Source organism: Arachis stenosperma, chromosome 4, assembly GCF_014773155.1.
Source record: "Arachis stenosperma cultivar V10309 chromosome 4, arast.V10309.gnm1.PFL2, whole genome shotgun sequence".
NCBI lineage: Eukaryota > Viridiplantae > Streptophyta > Magnoliopsida > Fabales > Fabaceae > Arachis > Arachis stenosperma.
In genome coordinates this window covers 18,415,730-18,440,072 of record NC_080380.1, presented here as the reverse complement: position 1 = coordinate 18,440,072, position 24,343 = coordinate 18,415,730, and the positions used below count along the sequence as shown (strand labels likewise).

Below are 24,343 nucleotides of genomic sequence, written 5' to 3'. Positions count from 1 at the left end.
TATCCTTGGAGTGGGTTGATGTCCTAATGTCTTAAGAGTGTCCCAGCTGTCCTTATTGTGTTGTTAATGTTCTTTTGTTCCAGCTATCCTTCATTTTCCATAATGAAGACAAATGCCCATTTATCACTTTACAAATGCATAGCCTTATTCCTTAGCATTTCGCTGAACCGTGCTTGTTAAAGACATTGGACTTATGTATTGAATTGAAGCATTAAAGGAATACTTAAGCAATACTGTTGGGCTAAGAAATGAATAATGGCCTGCATCATTAAAACACACTTTAAACCATAATTGAACTTTTAATCCAATAAATATTTATATATAAGCTCAAAATCAAACTTAGCTCAACAATACTTAATCTAGTCAAACAAAAGAAATCAATTTTTTACGTTTAAATTTTTCTGTTTGATTAATAAAAGTATATTTGACTATAAAAGTATATTTGATTTAAAAAGTAATTATATATCACATAATATTTTTTCATTTTTTATTTATATATGTGTTTATTTTTTTATTTTATATGAATATATTTTTTTGACAGTCAATCTTCTTGTCTCTTGTTTAAAAACAAATAGAGTAAAATGACAATTGGGTCTTTAAACATTTCGATTTTAGATTTATTAGTTCCTAAAGAAAAAAAAGTATCAATTTGATCCACTAAGATAGCAAACGATAAACATGTTATGTCCTTCTATCAATTCATCACGTATAACTTAAGGATGATACTTATATGTAACGTTAACTACTATGACGTATCTATTTATGAAAGATCGTCATATAGATAATAACTTTTGAAGTAAAACTTCACTTGTTTTAATAGAATTCGTGATAAATAAAAAATAATTAATAAAAATTATATAAAAACTGAAAAAATAATAAATACTTCATTATAAAGATAATAAATAATTTATTATCCAAAATTAAACTTTTTTTATACTCATGTAATAATAATAAAATACGTATAGATAATGAAATATACGAATAATTTTATTTTGTTTTTTATTATCTATTGACGGAAAAATATATAGACGTACTATTTAATTATTATCATAAAAAACCTAATTGATATATATTTCTTTAAGGATTAATTGGTTCAAAATCGAAATGTTCAAAATTATACTTTGCTCGAACAAATAAATAAATAAAAGTATTTTGTGTTTGTCTAAAGCATATTGTTACGTTGTACGGTTGTACCAACGTGTGCATACATAGTTTTACCGGATCTATCAATCAAAAGGTATACTCGAACCAAAATAAAATAAAAAGCTTACCAGATCGAATTAAATATAATTATATCTAGGTCACAAGTTATGGGGTGTAAATCTTTCTTAATAAATAAATAATAGCTATTTTTGTTTATAAAATTTAAAATCCACATACTATTTGACTTTTGTTTCAGTGTAAATCTCTTTACATGTGTTTCGAATATTATATTATTATTATCATTGATTTTGAATGAAACTAATTTTAAAAAATATAAATAATAAGTTAATAAATTTTTGTAAATAAATGAAAGAGTAGGTTCGGATGCACACGGGTTGAGATAGGTTGGTGGCGGGATCCAACCCAACATTGACCTGAGTTTAATGAGTGGGACACCTTTGGTTCAGCTATGCCCACATTTGCATGGCTTTTTTTTTTTTTTCTGAAAAAAACAATATAGATTTGTATTTATTAATGTGGTTATTTTTTGTGGTGTATGGTCACTTTTGTACATAAACTTTAGTGTTTTGACTTTGAAATATCGTGTGGTTATTACGAGAAAATTAATCCCAGGAAACTTTGGGTGACTCTTTGTACATTGTTTATTGTATCTATATTTGTGGTTGGAATGATCTTAGAGAAAGGTGAGTGGAGGGTGATGTGTGTTACAATTTTCTTATAAATAGTGTATGATGTGTTGAGAAAGCACTCTTGCATATAGTTTTATAGATTTATAACGATGTTTGTTTATTAAATAGTTAGAGTAAAGTATTATTATAATATCTGAGTTAAATTTTAGTTTTATTTTTAATATTTCAAACGTTTTATTTTTTTAAATATTTTATTTTATCTTATTTTAATTTTTTAGATCAAATTAAAAAAAATTTTAAACATTAATTTTTCTATTATTATTATTTTTTAATTTTCTTTCTGCTTCTTTTACATTTAAATTACTATAAATACTATTATAACCATTATAATTACAATTATAGTCTCTATCTAGAAAAAGATATAACAACGGAATAGATTGGTATTTTTAAAAGAAATAAAATTTAAATTTTGATTAAATGACTAAAATAAAATAAAATTTGCAATAAAAATATAACATTTCAATTACTATAAATGAAATTAAGATGTAATTCAAAGAAGAACTAGAATAATAGTTTACACTGGATAGGTAAAAATATTATTACTCTTTTTTTTTTGTCATTTTTTATTATGAAGTTACAATGAGAAGTATTCTCAGAAGTTAACGATGGGCTATGCGCAATTTTCTTTAATTTAGTGTTTAGTCTCAACTTTAATTGGCCCTAAGTCTAGTGGAATAGATTCACTGGACCGTGAAGAATAATACTAGGTAATCTCTTTAGTAATCAATCGTATCATGTATGTCTTCATGACCTCATTAATGTTTGGTCAATTTGTACAAGAATAATACTAGGTAATCTGTTCACCTGAAAAAAAAAATACACAGTAATAAACTTTTTTCAATTAATATTAGTTAATTTGTTTAAAAATTATTTTGTTTATCTTAAATTTTAGTCTTTAAGTCATAAATTATTAATTTTAAATTTTAAATTATAAATTTAAACCTTAAATTTGGTTAATATTGAGTATTGACTAACTAAAATTTAGTTTTTTATAATATTTTTTAATAACTGTGTAGTGCATTTATGTGATGATAAATTGATAATTGATGAATGTATAAATGTATTTGTCCAACTCTAGTTTCCTTCAACAAAATAGTATGATGGGGAAAGCCCTTTTGGGCAAACTTACCATTTTGGATAGTGAATGGAGCCATTTGAGAATTCAGCGCCAAAATCATTGTTGAACCATCATAAATTAAACTTCCTTCTAAAGCCATTATGCAATGCAAGTTATTACATTTCACCTAAGATCCAACAACTAACACAATAACACATTAGAATAAATTCAAAGAAGAATTTAGAAAGAAAAAATAAATAAAAAATGCAAGGTAAGGATCTATTAGAAAATTTATTATTATTATTTTCACCTACTTAACTTAGGTTACCTTTCGATGCCTAAGATTCAACCAAGAATCATATAGTGAGGCTAATCATACCAGAATGCTCTCCATATTCAAGGTTGTTAATTGACACCTACCTACCACATTCACAAAATTTCTCCATAACCGTCACTAATGAGTCATGACCCTTCATCTAAGCTATCATTTCTCCACCTGCAAATAACATCTTTCATCTGTATTACTCTCAGTGTTATAGGTTCTAGGGGCTAATTTACCTGCACCTCAAAATAGGGGTGTCAAAAATCCCCAGCAGGCTGGGATCTCCGCGGGGACCGCCCCAAATGGGGCCCCGATGGTGGGGAATTTTTCTCGTGGGGATGGGGATGGGGAGCAAAATTCTCCCGAGACAGGCGCGGGGACCCGAGCGGGGATCCCCGCCCCATCCCCGATAATTCCCCGAATTGTTAAACTTACTTAAATACTCTTACTTTATTTTTAACATAGGGGGTATTTTAGTAATTTCACCCATTAAAAAACCTTAACCCTATATTCCCTTCTCACCTTTGTTGCTGCGCCCTCTCTAACTCTCTATTCCCATTCAAACCCCAACTCTCCAGACTCCAGTCACTCACTCACTCTCCACTTTGTTCAAACTTCAAAACCCTCACAGCTAGCCATCGGCCACTCTTGCGCCGTCATCCTAGCAGCTTCACCGCGTCGTTCTCTCTCCTCAGGCACGGCGTCCTTCTCCTCTCCACTTCTGCGTCTGCGTGTTTGCTTCCATTCTCGTCACTGTATGTTAACATATTTGTCTCTATTGTTTTAACAGAGAACATGGAGATGTTTGTTGGAAGTTTTATACCGACAATGAAAGAATATTTGATGTTAAAGACTTTGTTTTATTGCTTTCTTTATAATGGAAGTTGCATTTTAAGATTTTATTTTATAGACTATGATTTGCTATGTTGTATTTCTGGACTTATAATCTTAGATAAGATATGTTTGTGTGTTTGTAATAATATTTTTTAGTTTGTTTTTTTGTTTTTTGATATTTTTTACTATAATTTCCATATGAATCTTAAACATAGGTAGATGGGGAATGGGGCCCCGCGGGAAACGCGGGGAATGCGGGGAACGGGGATGGGGACAATTATCCCCCCATGACGGGAAATGGGGCGGGGACGGGGATTAATTCTGGGGGCGGGGACGGGGAGTAGGGAAGCATCCCCCGCCCCCGCCCCGCCCCATTGACATCCCTACCTCAAAATGGAAGGAGCTCCCTTTTTCATCAATGTTATGTAATATACTAAGTCGTCCTTTAAAAAAAATATGCACATCAAACAGCTACAGAATTAATTATTATATATTTATGTATAAATATATATAATTTAATTTATTTTTAATATATATTTTATATTTATAATTAATTTTAGTATATATATATATATAATATCATTAATTTTCATAATATATAACCTTCTACTCTATAAACAATAAAATTTAAATGATATCAGAGCTCACTTTGGACAAATTAGTATACCATGGAATTATGCATTAGAAACAAATAACTTTATTTAAAAAAAATACAGATTAGTCACCCAACAAAAAAAAAACAGATTATAACTAAATTATTATTTTTTTATGTAACTTACTTAAAACGATATTTAATTTGAAATGAAATGAATAATATTAAAATTACACGCATGATCATTGCCCAAACCAGAGTATGTCCGACACTGATATACTATGCATGCGTTATATTATTGTTATCCTACATATAGAATTATACACTAAAAATTAATTATAAATTAAATATTATATCATATTATAAATTTCTTCTGAAAAAAACAAAATTCATGAAATTATATAGTCTCCTAGGCCATACAAATACTTGGATAATGATTTTAGTTTCACTTTATAATGTTCTAATTTCAATCTAACGCTACTAACATGTAAAAATTAATAAACTACTAAAAGTCAGTAATTAAATCGGTCAATAAAATACATCTTGAAATACTATAAAAATGCTTGAACTTTTATATATCAATTGCTCACTTGCAATCTTTTAGCTGCAGGGCTTTCTTTATTAGTTGCAACCAAAACAAACTTAATTTCAATTTAAAATTTCAAAATTCAAAACTCAACAGATTAAATAAAGTAAAAATAAAAGAAGAAAAACCACTCCGCAATGCTTGCTTATTATTCTAAACCGCTCCACTTCTTTATAGTATTATTATTGTTATTACTATTACTAATACTATTTACTCTCTGCATTCAAAAACTAATTAAAATTACAAAACACCATGTTCACTAATCACTACCACTTGTGAAGGAACTTTCACCCTTTCCTCACTAATCACTACTCTCATTATTATTATTCTCAAATGGGACAAGAATCAGATTACAAAAGCCAACTGGTATTGGAGATTTGCTCAATTTCCACACGTTCTGTTGTATGTGTTCATAGACTTGTCCCTAACAAAACTAATAATCCACCTTTCATTGATTGGTACTGCATTCTTGGAGTAAGTATTAACATTTCTAATGATGACCCTTTTCCTTTTTGGTGCTAAAGTTTGTAGCTTTTATCTTGGTTCTTCTTTATATGATGAAAAATAATAGGTGGCAGGAAATGCAGATGTAAATACAATCCGAAAGCAGTACCATAAACTTGGTAGGTTTTATTAAGGTTAACTCTAATTTTTATTATGATGTAATGAGTAATAAGCCTTGCAACTTTTTCTTGGGTCAGCCTTGCAACTTCATCCAGATAAGAATAAGCATCCCAAGGCTGAAATTGCATTCAAGCTTCTATCTGAGGTTAGTTTATGATATTCTTTTTCTTCCTTTTCCTTATTTTTGTTTTTATAAATTATTATAAACCTAGGGATGATGAATAAACGATGAGCAAATGGTTTTAAATTATAACAGGATAGAATATGTCTTTTGTCCCTAAGATTTAAAATATTTTTAACATTTAATTTTATTCAATTTTTTTAACATTTTCGTTTTATTTAATTTTGTCTCTAATATTTTAGATAGAGTTAATGTTTGAGAGTAATTTTGATTTAAATAAAAAATATTAAAGATATTTTAAAAAAATCACAAAAATTAAGAATAAAAAGCATACTTTACCCCGTGATATTGCAGTTGCATTGTAGAGCCTTAAAACCAAGTTCTTAGTTAAAAGGAATATAATCGGCACTCAGTTATTTTGATTTTTATGTAGGCATATGCATGTTTATCTGATGCAGCAAAAAGAAAAGCTTTTAACTTGGAGCGAAGCAAGAGTTTATGCATTGAGTGCAACAGAATCCCTAGCAATTCAAACAATAATAATGGATCTTCTTCAAGTTTCAAATCATCAAGGAGTAGTAGCATCAGCAGTAGTTCAAGATCATGTAAGCTTTGGCGAAACATCAATGACATAAGAGAAAGATTAAGGGAAGAAGCTAAGGTGATAGAGAAATGTTTGAGGGTAAATAATTCAGTGCCAACAAAGAATTATGATGATGATTATATGCATAGAAGTAGAGGGCCTAACAACAATAATAATAAGCATAGAGTTGAGAAAGAAACACCAGTTTTCAATCCATCAAATTACTTGTACCAAGGGTACCCTCATAGGAGAAATCATGTTAACAAGGATTATTCTGAGAAATTTTGGTACTTGCAGCAAGAAACTAATGCAGTGCATAGTAATAACTATTCCAAGGGAGGATCAGATAAGCTTTCTTCACCAGTTTTTGAGGTTGAAACACAGAGGAGCATGTTCAGTAGAAAATTTGGTCCTATCCCCTCACAATGTTAGATTTTTTTTCTTTTATCTATTTAGTTATATAAAGTAATGTGGTTTGACATGTTCTGGATTTTTTTAAAGGACTAATTGAACATCATTATTTTATCTCATGTGAAGTTTAGTCTACTCATTTTATTTTGGATACTATGCTGGTTCGTTTATGATTTGTTATCAGTTGGAATTTCAATAAAGGTACATATTTTATCTTGTCTATTTTGGTTTTCCACCGATATATGCATACTCTATTCCTTACTACAGAACTATGCCTTTTAATACTAGTCTTTTGTTATCCTTTTTAGACTTCGAACTGGATCTAACTTGGCAAAGTATTTGATGGAACTCATGTAAAGAACTCTATTCAATGGAACTGTCAAAAATATTTATAAATTTATCCTAATTTATTAATTTCTATATACATATTTTTAACAAAATCTTTTATATTTTTTAAAACAAGCACAAATCTCAAAATACTCCATAGATATGAGAAGCCATCAGCCCATAAAATAATAATTTGATCTAAGCATTGTCAGAATCACTAAAACCTGCTTCCAAGTTGTAAGTTTCAAGTGTAAAATGTATATATGTCAAATTAATTGACCCTCCCTATATAGATCTCAGCTTCGCCAAGCCTTCCTGTCACGTTCCAACTTCCAAGTCGCAAACACGTAAAGCAACGACAACGAAGAAGAACGAAGAAGAAAGGAAGAGGCCCCAATGAAGAGTGAATTGGAATTACTACTTGGTTTCAGGTTCCACCATACTGATGACAAGAAATGTGCTTCACAGTCTATTGTTGTTCCTATCGATCAAGGAGATCGATTTATATAAATTTGATCCATGGCACCTTCCAGACTTTTAGTTATACTACTTAATTTCTCAAATAAAAAAAAAAAAAAGAAAACGAAACAAGGGCTTATTATTCCTTTTTGGTATATATATAGAAATGGCTCTATACGGTGAGAAAGAGTGATATTTCTTCTATCATAGGGACCGCAAATATCCCAACGGTTCGCACCCAAACCGAACCCCAGATTATCTTGCCGAGTTGCCGAGTTATCTTTGCCGATGTAATCTTGCCACCGACCGCCGTTGTATAGAGTGGAAGCCGTTACGCTGGAGATTGGGGTAGTGATGGTTGGTACTGGGTGAGGATTTTGAGGTTTGGGCTTGCTTTTTTTAGTTGAAAATGAGTAAATATAAAAGCAAAATGGTCCTGAAATTCAGCTTGCTTTAGATTAGTCTTTTACTTTTTAAAATGACTAAATAAGTCTTTCATTCTTAGAATTGTGAATTTCTGTTAGTCCAAAAATTACCCGACGTTTTAACGGTGAGGTATAATATGCACTTAACTGCACACTGATGTGGACACACAATGAGTTTAACTCAAATTGGTATCCCAAATTTGATTAAAGCACCCAAATTGATCCAATTCTTACTTATAAAACTCTAACCCCCAAATATTCATCTTTATTCTTTGTCTCCACTTCTCTCCTCCTCGTTGATGTTGTTCATCTTGGCATTAATCTGAAGGATATTCTAATTTTCGATAACCCTTCGTTTTCTTGTTGTTGTTATTTTCTGATCCAACCAAACAACACCTCTAGTTTTTTTTTTTTGTCTCCACCATACCTTGATGTATTCTTTTCTTTGTTCCTACAAGTTCGATGATGCGGCAATAAAAAATAATGTGCTTCAATTCTGTTTTGGTTGTTTGTGCCGTTTGTTTCGGGATTAATCGAACCACCACGGGGTAGTTATTTTTCACTTCTTCTTCTGATGACGTAATCACTTCTTCTTCGTCTTCATTTTTTTGTCATTGGAAGCTTTTTGTTGTTGCTTTTTTTATTCTCATTGGAAGCTTCTTTTTCTTCGGTTGATGTGGTTATGGATGCGTTGTTGTTGGTACTAATTTAGAGGATTTGTTGTGTTGCGGTGTCATCGAGTCTGGTGGTGGCGGCGGTGGTGATGGTGGTAATAAAAGGGGGCAATCTTGTTGGTCATTGTTGTTGAAGAGGAGAATGTTGGAAGAATATGGAATGTAGAGTAAGATGGTGGTTAGGATCAACTAAGAGGTGATGCTGCTTTTGAATCCATTATTGTATTGATTGGAATAAAGGTGCATTTGATTTTCTTTTATTAATTATTAGTTTATTTTCAAGGTTTGATTTTTCTTTCCTTGAGATTGTTTCTTGCTTACAAAGGTGGTGTATGGGTAGGAAGAAATTTAGAAGTTCAGAATAATTTATTCAATCAAAACAGAAATTAAGAAATTATTTTAATATTTTTATTTTTGTTTAATTTGCTTTCTTGTTTCTTTTTGTGTTTTGTTGCTTATGATTCTGACGTGTGAAGTTTGTTATGGCTAGAACAATAACAACGAGGAGAGCAGTGGAGACAAAAAACAAAGATGAATACGAAGAACAAAGATGATCATTTAGGGGTTAGGATTTTATAAGTGAGAATTGGATCAATTTGGGTGTTTTAATTAAATTTGGGATACCAATTTGAGCTGAACTCATTGTGTGTCCACATCAGCGTGTACTTGGTACTTAACTGCACACTTCAGCACCGTTAAAATGTCTGGTAACTTTTGGACTAACAGAGATTCACGATTCTGAGAGTTAAGGACTTATTTGGTCATTTTAAAAGGTGAAGGACTAATTTAAAGCGAGTTGGAAATTTTATGAACTATTTTGGGCATTACATCAAATATAAAATAATAGATTGAGGTGAATGTATAATTTTTTTTTGCAATTTCATTGAATGGAGCTTTATGTGACAGTTCCATAGAATACTTTGCCGAGTTAAACGCCAAAATAGTCCTTGAATTTGTTGTCGTGTACTAAAATTGTACCTGAAATTCTAATTGCACAAATTACATCATTGAGATTGACAAAAGTGCGCCACGTTAGTCCCTGACCTATTTTTCATTAATGATGTGATAACATGGCTTGATGATGTGGACTGTTAGTGACACGTGTCACTCCATGGTTTAGCCACGTGTAATGGTATGATGATGTGTTGACCGATGACACGTGGCATGCTGATATAGATGATTGTGCCACGTATCACAATGCTATTTGGCCACGTGTTCGTTTATGCCACGTGTCCCAATAGTATTCGTCCACGTGTCATCCGCTATGTCATCATTGTAGATGCACCAAATTAGTCCCTTACTTTGCATTAAGTGACTCATTTTAATCTCTGAAATTGAATATCGTGCACCAAACTAGTCCCTTTACTAGTTTTTTCTCATTTTTTTCTTTAAATTCAAAATTCTCAATATCTTTGAATGCATTAATTTCAATTCTAGTTTTTCACATGTTATTTAAATACAAGTGCTTTTATAAAATATTTTTTCTCTTGCGGATACACCTAACTGCCGTCTTAAAGTTGATGTGAAGACATTTCAAGAATTTTTACTTCTATGATCCAACCTCTTTCGTCTAGACTGAAGAGGTCAGAGATGGTTGTGAGGGTGTTTGAAGTATCTTCAGTACTGTAGCTCATTTACACACAACGAAAACGTGTATTTCATAAGAACCGAAAAAAAGTGTATTTTAATTCTTGATTTATTGTTTAAAAACGCATGTTTTTTGATAAAAAATATGTTTTATCAATCATATAATTCTTTTTCTATTATAATATCTTATATTACAAAATTTACCAATGTTAAATTATTATAAAAAAATTATATAATTAAAACTAAAATCTTAAAATTTTTTTATAAAAACACTTGTGTTTAAATGATATATGAAAAAATGGAATTGAAATTAGTGCCAAGATATTAAAAATTTTAATTTTTTTAAAAAATGAGAAAAAACTAGTAAAGGGACTAGTTTGGTGAACAACGTTCAATTTCAGGGACTAAAATGAGTCACTAAATGCAAAGTAAGACTAATTTGGTGTATCTACAATGATGACATAATGAATAACACCTGGACGAATACTGTTGTGATACATGGCACAACCATCCATATTAGCATGTCATGTGTCACCGGTCAACACACCATCATACTATTACACGTGGCCAAACCATAGAGTGGCACGTGCCACTAACAACCCACGTCATTAAGCCATGTCATCACGTCGTTAATGGAAAAGGATTTGGATTCTCTAAAGTTTGAATTTTACTTTAGAGAGTAAAGTATGATCTTCTACCCTTGAATAGTTTCTCTTTCATATTTATTTTTGGTCCTACCTATAAAATAAATGGTGAGAGATCACACTTTACTCTCCAAAGTTAAAAGAGGATCCAACTCCAATGGAAAATGGGTCAAGGACTAACGTGGTGCACTTTTGTCAATCTCAGGAACGTAATTGGTGCAATTAGAATCTCAGGGACGATTTTAGTACACGACGCCAATCTCAGGGACTATTTTGGAGTTTAACTCATACTTTGCCAACTAACTTAATATCAATGAATGCTCTTTTGATAAAAGATGAATTAGTTGACACTATCTTGTGTAAAATAAAAATAATATACTTTTATTCTATTTATACGATATGGTTACAAATAGTTGGAGGATTTTTTTCATCGTAAAATTATATAAATATTATCTCTAAACTCATATGTTTCCTGAGTTTTGAAGTTACTTATTAAGAATATCCAAAAATTCATATTATGGTTCATTTTTTTTTTGCTAATAACATAATTTTTTTAGGAGAATCAAAAGAAGATTTAAGCTAGAAGCTAGATTATTTGTGGAAAGAAATTTTAAAGGTGTATGATTTGAACATAAGTCGCAATAAGATGCAATATATGCAATGCAAATTTGGTATAAGAAGAAAAAAATACAAACACATAATTGAAAATTGAAGAAAACATTACATCATAAGTAAAATGATCTTGGGTATATTATTCAGAAAAAATGAAAAAATCAAGGAGGATGTGAACCATAGAATTCAAATGGGTTAGTAAAAGTAGCAAAATGTACTTAAATTTATATACAACAAATAAATATTTTTAAAACCTAAGGGTAAAATTTATTGTTTTGAGATTAAATCAGCTATATATGGTATATGGAATGGAGGGTCGGACGATAAAAGGTAAGCACAAACATAAGTTTAATATCATCAAAATGAGAATGCTTAGATGAATAAACAGTCAGATGTGAAAATTCATCTCTGAAATACGCTAAGTTACTATCGGATTTAGAATTTCACAACTAAATCTGACGATAAATAAAGGCACAAAAATTAATTTTATTAGCACCAAATTTTTTGTCGAATTTTTTTATGGTAATACAAATTAGTGAAATGCGGTGTTTAGGCAATAACAAACACCTTAGCATCAAATTTTTTTGCTAGTAAATCTGACGATGAATTTGGAGTGGTAAAATTTAAACGTGAAAATCCTCCCCCTTTCCCTCCTCCTCTCTCTCTCTCTCTCTCTCTCTCTCTCTCTCTCTCTCTCTCTCTCTCTCTCTCTCTCTCTCTCTCTCTCTCTCCCCTCCATTGAAGAACGTTACTGTGCCACCACCCAGAACTGTTGTTGCTGCCGCTTAGCCCCATCATCGTCACATATTAGCACATCACCATCATTACTGCTGGAGTCTCCATGGAAAGCCTCCGTCATTGCTGTTAGTGTCCCTTGCTGTCGAAGGTCGTCATTGCATTGCCGTTACTGTCGTGGAGGTTTACCGCGCTAAAGATAAAGTTGTTCTCCATTTTTCCTTTTGGATGTTTGTTATATTACACCTAAAATTTATTAAATCCTAGCTTGACACCACCGTAAGTTTTACTGCTGTCTCCTGTTACCACCATTCTTCCACCATTTTGCAGTTACCATCATTGGTAATTTTTCTATAATTTTTGTTTTCAAATTTTTTTATATGTTTAGGATTTTATTAAGTATTTTATTAAATTTTTTTATTAAATTTTGTTAATGAAATATGTGATTAGGTTTGTTGTAATACCTGATCACCTTAAGTCTTACGTCTAGCCGTAAAGCAAAGGACGATAACACGTCATGATAGTTCTATAACTAATGCAATAGTTTATAATCAAGAGATAATAATAACTAGAAGCCTGATGAAGGAATAAAAGATCAAAGACGTATAAAATAGATATACAAAGCGCAGAACATTAGCACACGATAACCAAAGCGCGTAGGCACGAGTAAGAACAAATTACATAAAACCTTGCACAAGCTCCAAGATATACAAGGTAATAGGTAAAGTTAGCAAATTATATGTACAATATACAAAAGGGAACTAGCCGCAGTCTGTGAAGTTTTGGCCGACTAATTTTAAACCTAATATGATAGAGTTTTGATAATAAAACAACTTATATCCTATCTCTCAAGGTTTTCAGAATAAAATCCTCTAAGGCACCAAGTTTACAAAAGTGAGAGACTACAAAAAAATAAGTAAATAAAAAGTAGAACTTGAGCTATCTTTCGCTCTGTCACCACGTCCTCAAACTCAACGAGGTGGGTTGCGACCTGCATCTGAAAAACAACAACAGTATATGGTTGTTGAATCTATATTTGATGATAAATTTTGGCTTGAATTGAGTGAATTTCATCACATAAACCCGCATTTATTCACTTAAATAGCATACTTTTGTGATTTCTCTCTAAATTGTGCCTAAATGTGAAAACATGCTTTTTTATGCTTAAATTAATCAATTTTATTCCACTTTTATTCTATTTGATGCTGTGATATATTTTGTTGAGTAATTTCAGGTTCAATAGGTAAGAATGACTTGGTAGAAGTGGAAGAAAAGCATGCAAAATGGGAGAACACAAGACGAAACAAAGGAGATACACACATTGCAGTGTGCACTCATACCTTCCTGTGCATACGCACAACATGGAATTCAGCAAGTGTACGTACGCACAAGTTCTGACACATGATTTCATTAAAAATTCACGTGACTTGTGATTTTGGGGGCCTTTTGGCCCAATTTTGGAGGTCCTGAAGCTGAAATGAAGGCTATATCAAAAGGGCAACATTCTATAACAAGGAGGGTATTATTACATACCATAGTAGATAGTTTTAGTTAGATTTAGGTTAGTTTTAGGAAATTTTCTCTAAGGGTTTTATTAGGGCTTATAGTAGAATTTGCCAATTTACAATTTTGATCTTGGATATTTGCTTGTCTCATTGTAAGTAATCTTTAATCTTCTCTTTAATTACACTACTTGTACTACATTTTCTTATAGTTGAAGTTACTTTGTTAATATATCCAATTGTAATTTCTTAAGTCTTTTGTTGATGAATTTGATGTTTTATGATTTATATATGCTTGATTGAGTTTCTATCATTGATTTTGTGCATAGATTGGTTATAGTTTTCATTATCTTTTGTAATTTGCCATGTTTTGTTTTTATTTCACCCCCTTGGCTTGGAAAATGAGTAACTAGGATACTAGAGTCATAATGTCCGATATTTAGTGGTGATTTTGGGTTGTTAGTCTCTCTTATTTCCACTAACGCTAGCTTTTACTAAGTTAATTTGCAAGTTAGCTAGGATTTGTGGATTAAGGTGAATTATGCTCGTTTGACTTATCCTCGATGTTATGGTCGACAAAGTGTGACTAACTCATTGTAATTGCCATAGTTATGGTTATGATAAGAATATGATTCTTTAACTCTCATTACCAAGTCAACGCTCTTTATGCATTAATCACATTTTCACTAGTTTTGATCTTGTTTCTTCTAATTTGCATTAATTGTCTTTTGATCCATTATTAATTCATTTATTTTTTAAAATTCTTTTAAATTTCCGTTCCATGCTCGAAATCCCCTTATTTCACAACCAAACTTGTGCATGCCTAATTGCTAGCTTCGTGGGAAGATGATCCAGGATTTAAAACTCCTGGTTATTTTGATTTGTATTGTGACAATCTTTGTTTAAATTTTGATGTGTGGATCGATTGTCGGTTTAGACTATGCTTGTAACGAAATAATTATTTTCTATTGAGAAATTCTAAGTCGGCATAAATCCTCTCCATCAATGGTATGAGAACTGGTGGTTCTCAATATGGTAACAATTCCCAATAGATAACATATAAGATTCTGGAAAGCCAAAGACAATCTTAGAACTTTTACATGCATAAAATTCCAACTTATAATATATATTTTAAAACCATAACATGGTTATCTATCTTAAGGGATTTCTACTCTATGTTCATTGTTGTCCCACAGCCTTTGCCAACCTATCCTCCACGCGAGCTCCTCAATCCCAGTAAAACACAAGTAATACAGACAAGTAAAACACAAGAAGAGTTCATATACTGCAAGTAATTCAATTAGCAAATAGGCATGTTATTCATTTAGGCATAATGTAATTAATCAAAGCAAGAAAACACATAGAAAATTCATATAATGAATACCTACCCTATTGGCTATGATATCACTTGTCGGTTCAACTGCCAACTCGACACATCCACTTGGGATGTCACCTTTCTGCTATACCCCTGGGATATAGTGCTCGGCTCACTTTGTGTACCCTTGGGATATAGTGTTCGGCTCACTTTTATGCGCTCTCTGGGATATAGTGCCTAGCTCATTTTTATGTGCATTCCTGGGATATAGTGCCCGACTCACTCTTTTGGGTCATAGTGTCCAATTCATTCTTATGGTACGGAAGGTTATATGAGCGGGAGATTGCCTCAGCCGTCACATATGAACATAGGCGGGAGACTGCCATAGCCCCTACGCCAGTGCCACAACCTTGAAAAGCGGGATCCAACCACCATCCTTGATCGAGGCGCATAGTGACTGATCAATCATAGTATATTAATGTATGTTTTTCAGTTTCAGTGATCACTGTTCATATTCACTAAATTCCTCAACCTTAATCCTTCATAATTTCTCATTCATATTCAATTTCTCAATTCATCATCAATACAACACTCCACCAACCCACTCTAGTTATTCCATCCATAATACATTACAAACTTAAGTCACCATCTCTAAACTCATAATAGAAAATACCCCTTTTATTTCACCCAGTATACTCATGCTCGTCGCAAAGTCTAAACACTAGCTAGGGGATCTTAAATAAGGGGTTACAAAGGTGAAAGAACAGAGTGAATATGCAAAAAAAGTTAAAATAAACATTTTCAGCAAAATAGGACATTCATGCGCATGTTATGTGCATGAAAAATATTTGATTCTGAAAATGAAAGTTGTGCGTACGCATGACTTGGTTTTTATGCATACGCATGGTATGCGCACAAAACTCGTACCAAATTCCTTCCGGTCTGTAACGCTCCTCATGCGTATGCATGATCTCAGTTTTCTGCAACTTTTGCAGAATTTAGTTTTTTTAACCACAACTTCAAACAGGCATAACTTTTTTGTTAAAAATTATTTTCCGTCCGTTCTTCAAACGTCATAAACTACACAGACCTAACTTTTATTTAAGATAAGTTTCACAAAATTTGAAGGTCCAAAAACCAAGTTATGGTCTGTTGAAGTTGGTTAAAAAAGATAAGTTTTTACTAAAATTTACCAAAGCCTCTAGTTTTCGAAACCCCTAACTGTTCATACCCTGGGACGAGTTATCCGACCCGGGATGTTCTACAGACAAAGCGACTGACCTCTTCAGGTCAGGACAAACCGACCTCTTCTCAAAGAGTTCAGCCAAGTCATAGGAAAGCCCAATAAAGAGCCCAAATAGAGGAACACGACCTCAATCCAAAGGCAGCCCAAGCCTATAGAGATAAGGGCGGTTCCCATGAAAGATAAGATAAGATAAGATAAAGATAAGATAACTAACTTATCTTATCTAAAGAAGATCACTCTACACTATTATAAATACACTGGAGCACCCAGGTATAACTCATACTCTGATTCTACTCAATACCTGCTTAATACCCATGCTAACTTAAGCATCAGAGTCCCTTGCAGGTACCCCCCACCCTCTGGGGACAAAGGAATCAGCACCTCCACCAAGTCCAACAAATCGGACACAGCATCTCCGATCATTATAGAAGATCTCATCCGAGATCGACCTACAGTTTCAGGTAACCCTTGGAACATTGGCGCCATTGCCGGGGAACCCTGAAGTCATCCCATCACCATGGCGGACGACCATGACAACGACCATACCTCAGATCTAGAGGAAAGAACACTGCATAAAAATGCAGACACCACACCAAAAGATACTTCCCAAATCGACAACGAGAAGAACTCCCCAAACGAGGGAGCTATGGATGCATTTCAAGACCGGTTAAAACAACTTGAGGAAGAAGCCCTACGCCAACAAGAGGCCGAAAAGAACCTACAAAGGGAAATAAGGCGATGCCAGGAATTGGAGAACAAACTCCTAAAACTTGAGGCCGATGTGAAGACCAAAGCCAGCTGATCCACTCCTGAAGATAGCAACCGCAAGGAGCAAGATCCATTCACCAAGGAGATCATGAAGACAAAAATCCCAAAGGACTTTAAACTCCCATACATGACCTTATACGACGGCACTACAGATCCCAGCCATCATCTCAGTAACTTCAGAAGCAGAATGTATCTCATCGATGCCTCAGATGTAGTTCGTTGCAAAGCTTTTCCAACTACTTTAACAAAAACAACAATTAGATGGTTCGACAACCTCCCTCCTAGGTCCATCTCAAGTTTTGACGACATGGCTAAGAAATTCCTGGCCAGATTCTCCATCCAAAAGGACAAAGCTAAACATGCTCTGAGCTTACTAGGAATCGGACAAGGAGAACGAGAAACCCTGCGCAACTACATGGAGAGATTCAACAAGACATGCATGGATATACAGAACCTGCCAACAGAAACCGCTATTATGGGTCTCATTAATGGTTTGCGAGAAGGGCCCTTTAGTCAATCTATATCAAAGAAGTACCCCACATCTCTGAACGAGGTGCAGAAACGAGCAGAAAAGTACATCAACATGGAGAAAAACTCCCGATTAGGAGAGACCTCGAAGGCCGGGTTCACCCCCTGGGATAAAGACAAAGATTCCAGAAAGAAGGAAGATCGACATGGAGAGAAAATAAAAAATACCACAATTACACCTCTCTTCGGGTGTCTCTTGTGTACGTATACAGAGAGGTTTGCAACACGAAAAAATACCACCAGCTCGACCACTCAAAGGCAAAAAAGGAGGAGGAAACCGGGCTGAATATTGTGAATACCATCGGATCCGCGGGCACTCCACCAATGAATGTTTCGATTTAAAAAATGTCATAGAAAAGCTCGTACGAGAAGGAAAGCTAGATCGATATCTGGCCACCCATGATGATGAACAAAGAAAAAGAAGAAGAGCAGAAGATGTCGGAGCAACCGCGCGATCATCTCGAACGCCAGAAAGACATGTCCATATGATACACGTCAGATTTGTCGGGGGAGGAATCTCCAAATCATCTCGCAAAAGACATCTCAAAGACGTATATCACGTCGCAGGAAAGGAGGAAGAAGCACTCGACATCCCGGCGATCACTTTTACCAAGGAAGACGCATCCGGCATCGCATTAGGGCATGATGATCCCATGGTCATCACTATTATACTGGCAAACACAAATCTTCACCGCACGTTGATAGACCAGGGGAGCTCCGCCGATATCTTATTCAAAACTGCTTTTGACAAACTCGGCTTGGAAGAAAAAGAACTCAGAGCATATCTGGACAGCCTGTTCGGGCTAGGAGATACCCCAGTTCAACCGATGTGATACATCTCACTCCACACAACTTTCAAAAAAGGAAGTCAGTCAAGAACACTCAAAATAGATTACATCGTAGTCAACGTAAGTTCAGCTTACAATGCTCTAATAGGTCGGACCACGTTAAATTAGCTCGGCGTAATAGTCTTGACTCCGCATCTATGCATGAAGTTTCCAACTGCAGGAGGAATAGCCACGATAAAGGCAGATCAGAAGATGGCACGCTGCTGTTACAATGAAAGTCTAAACCAAGAGGAGAAGAATTCCACACAATTGAGCTCGGTGGAATTCAGAGGCGGGAAGAGCTCCGCCCACAACCTGAAGGAGAAATAGAGAAAATTCAGATGGGGGATACCCCGGACCAAACAACTAATATCGGCACACTCCTAAAAGGAGACATAAAAGAATCACTCATACAGTTTCTATGAGACAACGCCGACCTCTTTGCGTGGAAAGCCGCAGATATGCCAGGCATAGATCCCAAACTAATGTGCCACAAGCTAGCAGTCTACCCAGGATCTCGGTCGGTACAACAAAGGCGTAGAAAGCTAGGACCAGAACGCTCTCAAGTTGTGGAAGAACAGGTACGAGCTCTACTGGAGGCAGGTTTCATAAGAGAAGTCAAATACCCGCTATGGCTTGCTAATATCGTATTGGTAAAAAAGTCAAACGAGAAGTGGAGAATGTGTACTGACTATACCGATCTCAACAAAACCTGCCCGAAAGATCCTTATCCGCTCCCAAACATCGACGCTCTGGTAGACGCCTCCTTCGGATATAAATACCTCTCCTTCATGGATGCATACTCAGGATATAACCAAATCCCAATGTACCCACCGACCAAGAAAAAACCTCATTCTTAACCCCAAAGGCAAATTACTGCTACATTGTTATGCCCTTCGGTCTTAAAAACGCGGGAGCCACTTACCAAAGATTAACGAACAAGATTTTTTCGGATCACATTGGAAAGATCATGGAGGTCTACGTAGACGACATGCTAGTGAAGATGCAAAACGAAGAGATGTTATTATCCGACCTGACACAAGTATTCAACACCATAAGACGACACGTCATGCGACTCAATCTCGCAAAATGTACCTTTGCAGTAGAAGCTGGTAAATTCTTGCGTTTTATGATCACATAGAGAGGAATCGAGGCAAACCCGGACAAGTGCAGGGCCGTACTCGACATGAAAAGTCCGACTTGTGTCAAAGAGGTACAACAACTCAATGAGAGGTTGGCAGCTTTATCCAGATTCCTGGCCGGATCAGCAATAAGATCTCTCCCCTTCTACGCCACTCTAAGGGAGGGAAAGGAGTTTGAATGGACAGCAGAATGCGAGCAAGCCTTCCAAGATTTCAAAAGGTTCCTGGGACGGCCACCTATACTAAGTCGGCCACGAGAAGGAGAACCACTCATATTGTTCCTCGCGGTGGGAAATCGGGCAATAGCCTCAACACTGGTCCGAGAAGACAATAGCGGGCAACAACCCATATACTTTATCAGCAAAGCATTACATGGATCCGAGCTGAACTACCAGAAAATAGAAAAGTTCTCTTACGCTTTCATAATAACATCTCGACGACTTCGCCTATATTTCCAGTCTCACACCATTAAAGTTCGGACCAACCAGCCCATAAAAGGGATCTTACAGAAAACAGACTTTGCAGGAAGAATCTTGTAATGGGTAGTCGAGTTGTCCAAATTCGACTTTCAATACGAAGCTCGGACGGCCATTAAATCTTAATATCTGGCCGACTTCATTGCGGAATTCACGGACACACCGGAAATACCCACAGAATGGAATCTATATGTGGATGGTTCCTCAAATAAAACAGGAAGCGGCGCGGGTGTAATAATTGAAAGTGACCAGGGAACCCAAATCGAACTCTCCCTCAAAATCGGGTTCTCTGCCTCAAACAATCAAGCGGAATATGAGGCACTACTAGCTGGTTTGAAGCTGGCTAGGTAGGTTGGAGCTCAAAAACTTATCATCTTCAGTGATTCACAGGTAGTTACTTCACAAATAGTAGGAAGCTACCAAGCCAAAGATCCCACTATGAAAAAGTACTTGGACAAAACCAGGGAATAGCTTGGACAACTCGGAGAGTATGAGATTCGTCACATACCCCGAGAACAAAATGCTCGGGCCGATGCACTCTCAAAACTAGCCAGCACCAAACTAGTAGGCAACAATAGAAGCCTCATCCAAGAAATTCTACAGAATCCATCAATCTAAGAAGAAGAAAATGTCCTAGCCAAAACAGGTCGCGATCAGGGATGTATGACTCCCATAATTAACTACCTCAGAACAGAAGCTCTCCCCATAGATGAGAAAGAGGCAAAGAGGTTAAAACGAGAAGCACAATACTATACCATCATAAATAATACTCTATACAAAAGAAGGGATTTCAATACCACTGCTAAAATGTGTGCCGACTTCCAACACAAAAGATGTCCTAGAAGAAGTACACAGTGGCATTTGTGGCAATCACCTCGGAGCGTAGGCACTCGCCAAAAAGTACTTCGGGCAGGATTTTATTGGCCAACTCTACAAAAAGATGCCATAGAATTTGTAAGGACATGTTCACCATGTCAGAAGCATGCCAACTTTCACACCGCTCTGCTAGAGGAACTCATCAGCGTAATCTCACCTTGGCCATTTGCAAAATGGGGACTCGATCTCGTCGGAACTTTTCCTCAAGGATCGGGACAAGTCAAATTCCTCATAGTAGGAATAGACTACTTCACAAAATGGATCGAGGCTGACCCCTAGCCAATGCCACAGCTCAAAGAAGTCAGAAATTCCTATATAGAAACATCGTCACAAGGTTCGGAGTTCCATACTCCATCACTACAGACAATGGTACCCAGTTCACAGACGCAGGCTTCAAAAAACTAGCGGCCGACCTGAATATAAAACAACAATTCACCTCTGTCGAGCACCCCCAAGCCAATGGGCAAGCTAAAGCTGCTAACAAAGTTATATTAGCAGGGTTAAAACGAAGATTATAAGATACAAAGGGAGCCTGGACTGAGGAGCTCCCGTAAGTCCTATGGGCATATTGAATGACTCCACATTCCACGACAAAAGAGTCACCCTTCCGATTAGCTTACGGAATGGAGGCGATGATCCCAGTGGAGGTCGAAGAAGGATCACCCAGAGTAATCCATTTTAGCGAAAAAGCCAATTCCCAACTTCAAAGGGAAGAGCTCGACTTACTTCTAGAAATCCGAGAAAGAGCTTGGATAAGGGAAGAGGTGTTGAAACGATGAATGGCCTCCAGATACAACCAAAAAGTAATACAACGGGCCTTTGCTGAAAATGACCTCATCCTAATTCGAAACGACATAGGAACAACTCGACCTGGAGAAGGAAAGCAGGCAGCAAACTGGAAAGGACCCTTCCAAGTCATAGAAGTACTGGGAAAGGGCTACTACAGGCTTTCCGAACTCGACGGGCGAGAGCTTCCTAGATCATGGCACGCCTGCAACCTAAGAAGGTACTATAGCTATGGATGATAAAAGATCTCCGACAAAGCGCACTCTTTTTCCTAAAAAAGGTTTTTTAACGAGGCGCCCCGCCAAGACCTACAAATCACCCGACTTAGGAAATTAACTCCTCATGTATATTTGCATTCTCTTTTAATAAATTTTTTCAGATTTTCTACAAATGCTCAAGTCGTATTATTCTGAAAACATTCATCGCCGATTATAAAGCTACAGAAAGACAGAAAGTGAAAACCAAATTCACTGCGCGATCACGATAAAAACGAGGGTTAAAACCCAAATTCTACAAAATCGGCAAAGATGAAAATAGAATAATGCAAGAAGTTATAGAAAGTGATCCATAGAAAGGACCTGACGAGGTCCTAATAAAATGGATTGCTATAAAATAACTTAAAGACTGGCCAGCACAAAAAGTCAGACCAGCCACAACAACTCAAGTTATAAGTAAAGCCCTGGAAAGAGGTCTGGCCAACCCTATAAAAGAGGATTACTATAACTTCGAAGAGCCCGACAGGAGGAAGTCGGACTCCTACAAATAAGTTACAAAGATAATCCCTGAAAGAGACCTAAACAAAGGTCCAAGAAAGAGGATTATCAAGTAACTCGACAGGGCCCGACGTGATAAAGTCGGCCCAGAAAGATAAGTTATAAAAGATAATCCCTGAAAGAGACCTAAACAAGGTCCAAGAAAGAGGATTATCAAGTAACTCGACAAGGCCCGATGTGACGAAGCTGGCCCAGAAAGATAAGTTACAAAAGATAATCCCTGAAAGAGACCTAAACAAGGTCTAAGAAAGAGGATTATCAAGTAACTCGACAGGGCCCGGCGTGACGAAGTCGGCCCAAAAAAGATGTAAAGCTACAAAAGGTAATCCCCGAAAGAGACCTGAACAAGGTCCAAAAAAAGGATTATCAAGTAACTCGACAGGACCCGATATGATGAAGTCGAGCCCAGGACATAAGTTACAAAAATAGTCCCCAAAAGAGACCTAAATGAGGTCCAAAAAAGAGGATTACAAATACAACCAAGCCAAAGAATCAAGCTGATCATGCCAGGACAAAATGCGAGCCTACGAAGGTACCAAGACAAGTGCAAGCAGACATGATACAAAAACTACTAAGTTATGATAATAGCAAGCTTCAGAGGCCACCAAAATCAGCCCCAAAAGCTCGAAAACTACTTTATTTTTCGAAAGTAAAAGTTGCTAAACAAGCAACCAAAACAAAGTATCAATAGTCAGCAAAAACACCATTTACAAAGATAAAGAAGTTCAAAAGCCCACAAGCCGGGCTATCTACATTAAACAGGAAGAAAACTCAGTCAACATTAGAAGACTTCTCAGCAGTATGAACTCGGGGTGAAGGAGGACGAGTCTGAAGAGGCACTGCATCTACTGTCACATCATCTCGGTTCAAGATTTGGCAATCCGGTTCCCCTTCTGGATGACTGATCCCAGCAGTAGAAGTCGGAGAAGCCGGCAGAGCAGAAGTCTTGGTATCAGGCAGTGAGGGACGATCATCATCATCATCATCATCGGGATCGTCAGGAACAATCTTACCATCCCCAACAATATTGTCCAGGCTAATAAGGGAAAGGTCGAGATCTGGCACAAGAACTCGGAATCGCTCTTTCAGATTCTCATAAGCCGCAGTAACACTACCTACAAGATGACTTTGTAGCTCGGAGTAATTGGCCTGAACAGATTCCAACCTACCGCTGAGCTCCATCACCTCTCTATAAGTAGTAACATAGCTATCCTTATGTTTTTGAGCCGTATCCTCGGCCAGTTGCGCGGCAGCTGCCAGACCAACAGCCCGGGCCTTTTCCCTCTTCAGCTCCTTTTTTAGCTCGGCCACTTCTGCCTCAAGCTCCTCCTTCAAACCCTTAATTCGGTCAAATTCTGATTTCGCCTCCTCCATAAAAGCCTTGGTAGCATGGATAGGAAGATCTTGAGCAGTTCAGTATAAAGTCGCTCCCATGTGTGCCAATGTAATACCACTCCGAGTAATAAAGTCTAAATGACAAAGAATTGATACATCGTCGGTAGGCATGACAACATAGGGAGCAATCTGTTGGTCTACAAACCCAACTGCATCAAAGTCAGGAGCACCAAGATTAAACGGCTCGACAGTCCGAGGTCTTTTTGGAGGAGGAGCAACTGGAGGAGCAGAGGTACCAACCAAAGTCTGAGGCGGGTCAACCA

General features: G+C 35.9%; 1 protein-coding gene across 1 annotated transcript; it reads left to right on the top strand.

Annotated features, from left to right (window-relative positions):
- Positions 1 to 5,504: 5,504 nt before the first annotated feature.
- On the top strand, positions 5,505 to 7,129 carry LOC130977016 (uncharacterized). The gene is made up of 4 exons (XM_057902010.1): positions 5,505 to 5,718; positions 5,816 to 5,867; positions 5,946 to 6,013; positions 6,423 to 7,129. Exons 1-4 carry the CDS (start codon positions 5,578 to 5,580, stop codon positions 7,002 to 7,004), a joined length of 843 nt encoding a protein of 280 aa, XP_057757993.1. The 5' UTR covers positions 5,505 to 5,577; the 3' UTR covers positions 7,005 to 7,129.
- Positions 7,130 to 24,343: the final 17,214 nt, after the last annotated feature.